This window comes from Rhipicephalus microplus, chromosome X (genome assembly GCF_043290135.1).
Source record: "Rhipicephalus microplus isolate Deutch F79 chromosome X, USDA_Rmic, whole genome shotgun sequence".
NCBI classification, from domain to species: domain Eukaryota; kingdom Metazoa; phylum Arthropoda; class Arachnida; order Ixodida; family Ixodidae; genus Rhipicephalus; species Rhipicephalus microplus.
Window position 1 is genome coordinate 85,807,736 of NC_134710.1, and position 6,000 is coordinate 85,813,735.

The window sequence follows — 6,000 nt, forward strand, 5'->3', positions numbered from 1 at the left end:
TGGCTTCAGTTTCGATATTATCGCGCGTCCACGACGTGTAGCCGTGTCCTCGAACGGCTACACGTGGACGCGCCCTTTTGAAACCGTTTTGAAACCATGAACCGACTAACTCAACAACATGCCTTGCTGGACAGCAGTTGGTAAAACTGACTGTATACCCACACATTCACCGCAATTCTCTTCGCATGTGCTTGCGCTTGCACGGCATCGGTTCATGAACGACGTAACTCGCTTCGCGCGGCGCTCGTGGCCCTCTCTGTCGAGTGTATCATGGGACTCACTTCGCCCCGCCGCAGTGGTCTAGTGGCTAAGGTACTCGGCTGCTAACCCGCAGGTCGCGGGTTCAAATCCCGGCTGCGGCAGCTGCATTTCCGATGGAGGTGGGAATGTTGTAAGCCCGTGTGCTTAAATTTGGTTGCACGTTAAAGAGCCCCAGGTGGTCGAAATTTCCGGAGCCCTTCACTACGGCGTCTCGCATAATCATAGCGTGGTTTAGGGACGTTAAACCCCACATATCTATCTATGGGACTCACTTCTTGCAAATGTTAAAGCAAGGACGTCATGGCAGCGAAGCCACCATAAGTAGGTTTTCGGGAGATGGCCGATCCCGTAATAAAAACCGTCAGGACAGGTGACAAATCAGGAGCCGCATTCACAATGCTTTTCGTTCGTAAATGCCGTGTGCTAATTACCTTCAATACTGATATACCCAGCGTTACGATTGGTTGAACCTTTTCCTTGCAAACAATTGAATCGTAAGTCGGTTTTTCAGTACACAACCCTGGCGCCGGATTTATTATGCTCTCCAAGAGCCATAGTCGAAACATATGCGAACATAATACGAAGATAAGTGGCTACAAGTCACTCAATGTCTGCACTACAATTGCTTTCGGAGCAAAAAGATGATCCACATATCCGCTGCCATCATCGGTATTCTGGGAAATAAAAGGGAATAAACGTCGCATGGAAACTATAAAAACACATGGAAAGCTTGCAAAGCATTTCACCATTGCTGCTTGCGAGCGGAAAGTATAGTGTGCGCATACCGCGCGAAGTTTATTGTGAAGAGCAAAACTATTGAATCAAATCTGAATCCACAAAGGTTCTCTTTCGTTAGTGTACCCTTTCTCATCGGCTGGCCGCGTTCATTAATGATATGCCCGGCGTAGTAAACGGCTGTCATTGTCTTTTTTTGCAAATGTTTCAAGATTTATACATGTTTTTTGGATACGGGCTACTGAGGGACAGATACATGCATGTAGTCAATGAAGCTGTCTACTAGATATTCCAAGTGCTCGCGGAAGAAAACGTGCCTCCTTTGGGTTAACAGACGCTCGTGTTTTCGCTCCCACTCTTTGCAGTTTAAGACGTCACCGTAATTTCGCCACATTTAGTTATATCTGAGCATGAATTACGTTTAGTGACTAAGTATTTATTGTTCTCGAAAGTGAATTCGTAATTATCTCAGTGCTGGACATATTATAGCTGAAGCAACCGACCAATGACAACGGACACTTACCGGCCAAACACTTTGGGAATCCAGCCCTCAACGGACTGTATACGAGCGTAAACGCTTTGTAAACGTATATGCCCAAGGAGCGACTTCACGAAGCCTTTCGTTAGTACGCACACTATGCGATGTACAGATCCCCTTTGCTCCAATCGTCAACTTGCTCTCTTGAGTAGTGTAAGAACATACTCCTCCGTCTTACTCGCTTAACAATATTTCATTGGAATCTACCGCTTCTTATCGCTACCTTGGTGTCCACATTTGTAGTAACCTATCATGGAAACATCACGTTCTTTGCATAATAGCTAGAGAGAATCAAACTGTAGGTTACTTAAACAGAAACTTTTATCTTGCCCCACTATCAATAAAACTTTTGCTTTATACTACCATCGTCCGTCCTCAGCTAGAATACGCCTCATCTGTCTGGAACCCACATAGCTCTACATTAATACAAAGCATTGCGGCAGTGCGAAATCGCTGTGCTCGGTTTATTGTGTGTAGCTATAACCGCAATGCCAATGTCACAAGCATTAAAACATTTCTTAATGTTCTTTCTCCAGCCGCCCGTAGAAAGCAATCGCACATTCGTCTTTTTCACAAGGTGTGCACTACGATAACCCCGAACTTCGTTCCTTGTTCGTAAACCCAGCTCCATTTCACACACACCAACTTGATCATCCTCATAAGGTTACTATACCATATTTTTCAACTACTGAAGGCTCGAACTCATTTGTTCCCAGGACAGCAGGAGATCGGAACCACCTTCCTGCCCTCATAGCGGATATAACTAATACAACTGAACTATCAAGGCTACTATAATGTTACACGATTGTTTCTTCGACATTGCTTTTAACTACTTGATAGATGTTCTCTAACGTGCTTTACCAAATTTTCGTAGTTCTGTATAATGCTTCCATTTTACTGTTTATTGTTATTGTTATACTTGTTCTTTTCTTTTTTACTATGTACACCCCATCTTCTCTGTAATATATTTATACCCTGAGGGTATAATAAATAAATAAATAAATAAATAAATAAATAAATAAATAAATAAATAACATTTTGTGAACACCGGCCCTGCAATACTCGACCCTTCCATGTGGTCGAACCTAACGCTGAACGTACGTATTAGCAAAGGGAAGGCGACCATCAATGGCAAAGAAAGCTTTCAATCAAAGAACTTGGCTAATGAGGTCCCAAGGTTCACATTCATGAAGCAAAAAAGCTACTGGAGCGTAAGAACTAAAAGGGTTCAATAGTGACATCGATACCGTTTGGGAATGCAATTGGTAGATCCAAATTTTTTTTTATGAATGAAAACATTTGCTTACTCGTACCCATAACTATAACCATAAGAAAGCATTTAGCTAGAATTATTCGTAAACATTATTCGTAGTTTCAACCAAGACCGTTACTAGGTGTATCATTACCAGAGCCGTCTTGTCAGTACCAAAGACCAACTTACTAACAACAAACTTGTTGTCAGTATGATCCTTTGTAGCGACATGACATCTTACTTTTGTACGATTGTCCAAATTTAATGTTATATTTGAAAATATCAATTGCCCATTTGCTCTCTGAATGTACGTTGCAGTTTTAATGAAAAGTGGATGATATAGCAGTCTATAGTACATAACCGAAAGGAAATAAAATATTTAAGAGAAATATTGCTTTATATGTCGTTCACGATATGGAAACCGTCAGCTAGCCCATCGCTCTAGTTTTGACACGCAGGTACTTTCAAAACTTTGTTCAGACTGTGGTTCACGTGTCAAAACATAAGCGAGAAGCGGATTTGCTCACGCGACGACCTGTTTTCAGCAATATTTAGCGAATAAACGCATGGTTTTCGTTTTCGAACACTTCGTGAAGAAATGTAGATCTCATGTGCCGGGCAGCACAGGCTGTCATACATTCAACAGGAGGACCGTCTCTCCCAATTCTTTGACGGATTTTTCCCTTTTGAAAGGATGACATCCCGTCGGGGCGTTTCTGAATTCGCGCACTGTTTTCGGAATCAGTGCACTCCTTAGACGCAGTGGGCTCACCTGTGCAGGCGGGACACTTCTGGCGGGATCTCCTGAAGGTAGTTGGAAGCCACGTTGAACACCACAAGGCTGGTGGCATCCCAAATGCTTTCTGGTGCCTTGCGTAGCCCGCAGTCAGCCACGTTGAGGCGCTCCAGGGTCTCCGAGAAGGCTCCACGCACGACAAGGCTCTCGAGGTTTCGGTGGCGCAAGTCGAGCACTTGTCCGGTGAGCGGCACATCCTCTTTGACAACCTCGGGAGACGGCGAGGTGCGTGGAGTGTCCCTGTTGCCCACCGACGGGGGATCAGAGCCGGTCTCGAAGCCCGTGTCCGAGCCGGTCTCGGACTCGTTCGACTCCGACGAAGCCGTCATGATTTGGCCGGTCGCGTTCGGTTTGAAGGACCGCAGTCCAGTGACGGTGTGTCGTCAGAATTGCGGCAGCCCCACGTAGTAACGGCATCCACGGCGTGTTCCCATGCGAACCATGCCGGAGGGTTCCAACCGCAGTCACGCTGCCTGCACTTCCGGCGGAGGAGGAGGACCACGCGCACCTGGCGTCTGTGACCGAGCGGAACTCCCGAGGAAGACTGCACCATCTGCCGAGGCAGACCCCGTTCAAGGTGGACGGTCTCTCGCTCGTTCAAAGGACCCCCCTCCTGGACCTCCTCGCCAGCCAATGGCGGCGGCGCCTTCGCGCTCGCTGCTCCTTCTTGCCAGACGCCCCAGAATGAAGCCGAGCGAACCTGCCGCAAGAAGAAAGGACCCACGCTCCATCAAAAGGGCGGGGCGCCCGACTTCGCCTGCCGCCGTTTCCCCCCGTGCTCAAGCGACCGTGCGGCGGTGCGTGCCGTATTTTGATTGCGGTTCCTGAGTTTTCTCCGCTGCCATCGTGGGAAACACCGGGGGAGCATCCCGTTCTCTCGACAAGGTCGAAGGCGCAACACCGGAGCGAGAGGCATTCATTTGACGGGGATTCGCAAGTGACAAGTGCGAGCTGTGCGACGAAAGCACGACCTTTCACACGTGTGTGAATGCATGGTTACCCCGTATGCACCCGGCAGATACCGTTTGCAACACACACGAAAACAAGAGCTGAGAAAAGGTTCTGCGCGTGGTGTCCTTTACTGCATGCATGCAAGGTTCACTTGCTCACCAGGCGTACCACAATTAAAGCGAAAGTGAAGCATTGAGTCAGTTATTGCACGTAAATTATTCTTTAATTATGTTATTTTCTTTAATTCTACAATCGTGTGCATTTATTGAAAGAGAAATGAAGGTGAAATTTTATCTGTTAACTTTCGCGCCAATATTTCTACACAATTGAACATCACGAATTTCAAAGTGTTTTCTTTCTGTTTTTTTCCTCGTGTTGCAACAACAAAATTTCCTCGTATTTGGTATGCTGCGTTCCTGGTCCCCTTGGAGGACAATCCACTTCATTTTTACCCATATTAAAACTATGTAGGCCCCCGGAAAGCCTATGTGTATGCCGAAAATCTCAGACGTCACGGCGAGTTGGGGCGGGACTTTCAAGGCGGCGTTGCCAACTGTGTTTTCATTTGTGGTCGTTTTCTTTCTTACCGAGTGCTTCATCGTGGGAAGAAGGCTGCTTTTCGCAATGGGAAAGGTCATTTTACTAATACGAGAGAAATCACTTTTCTATGTTCCTTTAGGATATACGGGCATCAAATGCTTTCTTCGGATTGAGAAGACGTCTACTTTCTTATATTCGTTATGAGATATTGAGATGGCGCACAAGGGGTGGATATATGTTAAAGCACGATATGAAGATTATGCAACAATTAAATGTGCTTGCGATAACTTTGTTATCTGAGTAACTTATTTAGCGCGAATAATCTTATACACATGTCAAGCGTGTGCGTTGAGTGTACACACGGTGATTACACTTCATAAAAGTGCGCTTTACCAAATATTAGCGATGCAAGTGGAGTGTTACTCGCAGAAGAACATACTACGGCCGGAATGCGTTCCTTGAACGCGCTGCGATGTGTTTGACTTGGCTGGTATCGACTTGCAACGCTTGTATAAAAACATTTGCATTCGTTGCTGAAAACAAAAACAAAAAACAACACACACACACACACACACACATATATATATATATAAGGGAAAGAAGCGTATACCTAAGGGCTCGTTTTTACGTGTTTTTAACACAATATTAATGAGATCTAACAGACAGTAATGCCAAGGAATGTACAGGGGAAGTTATTAGAACCAATGGGATGTAAATAAGAAGAAAGAAGAAAGAAAAGTGGATGAAAAAATAACCAGCCGTGAGCAGGAATCGAACCTACGACCTTCGAATAACGCGTTCGATGCTCTAACCACTGAGATATCACAGCGGCCTTCCCTCCATCCACTTTTTTTGGGTTTATATGTGAATTTAGAAGTAGGAGTGACAGTCAGCGCCATCTATAAGCCGAGCGACGAGTGTGAAAAC

General features: G+C 45.6%; 1 protein-coding gene across 1 annotated transcript in view; it reads right to left on the bottom strand.

Moving 5' to 3' along the window:
- The window catches only part of LOC119176732 (PH domain leucine-rich repeat-containing protein phosphatase 1), a 49,635-nt gene extending 45,585 nt beyond the window's left edge, over window positions 1–4,050 (bottom strand). Inside the window, exon 1 of the mRNA XM_075877248.1 lies at window positions 3,559–4,050. Within this exon, the coding sequence (XP_075733363.1) occupies window positions 3,559–3,911 (353 nt within the window). The 5' untranslated portion in view covers window positions 3,912–4,050. The remainder of the gene's footprint in view (window positions 1–3,558) is intronic.
- Between the last annotated feature and the right edge of the window lie 1,950 nt (window positions 4,051–6,000).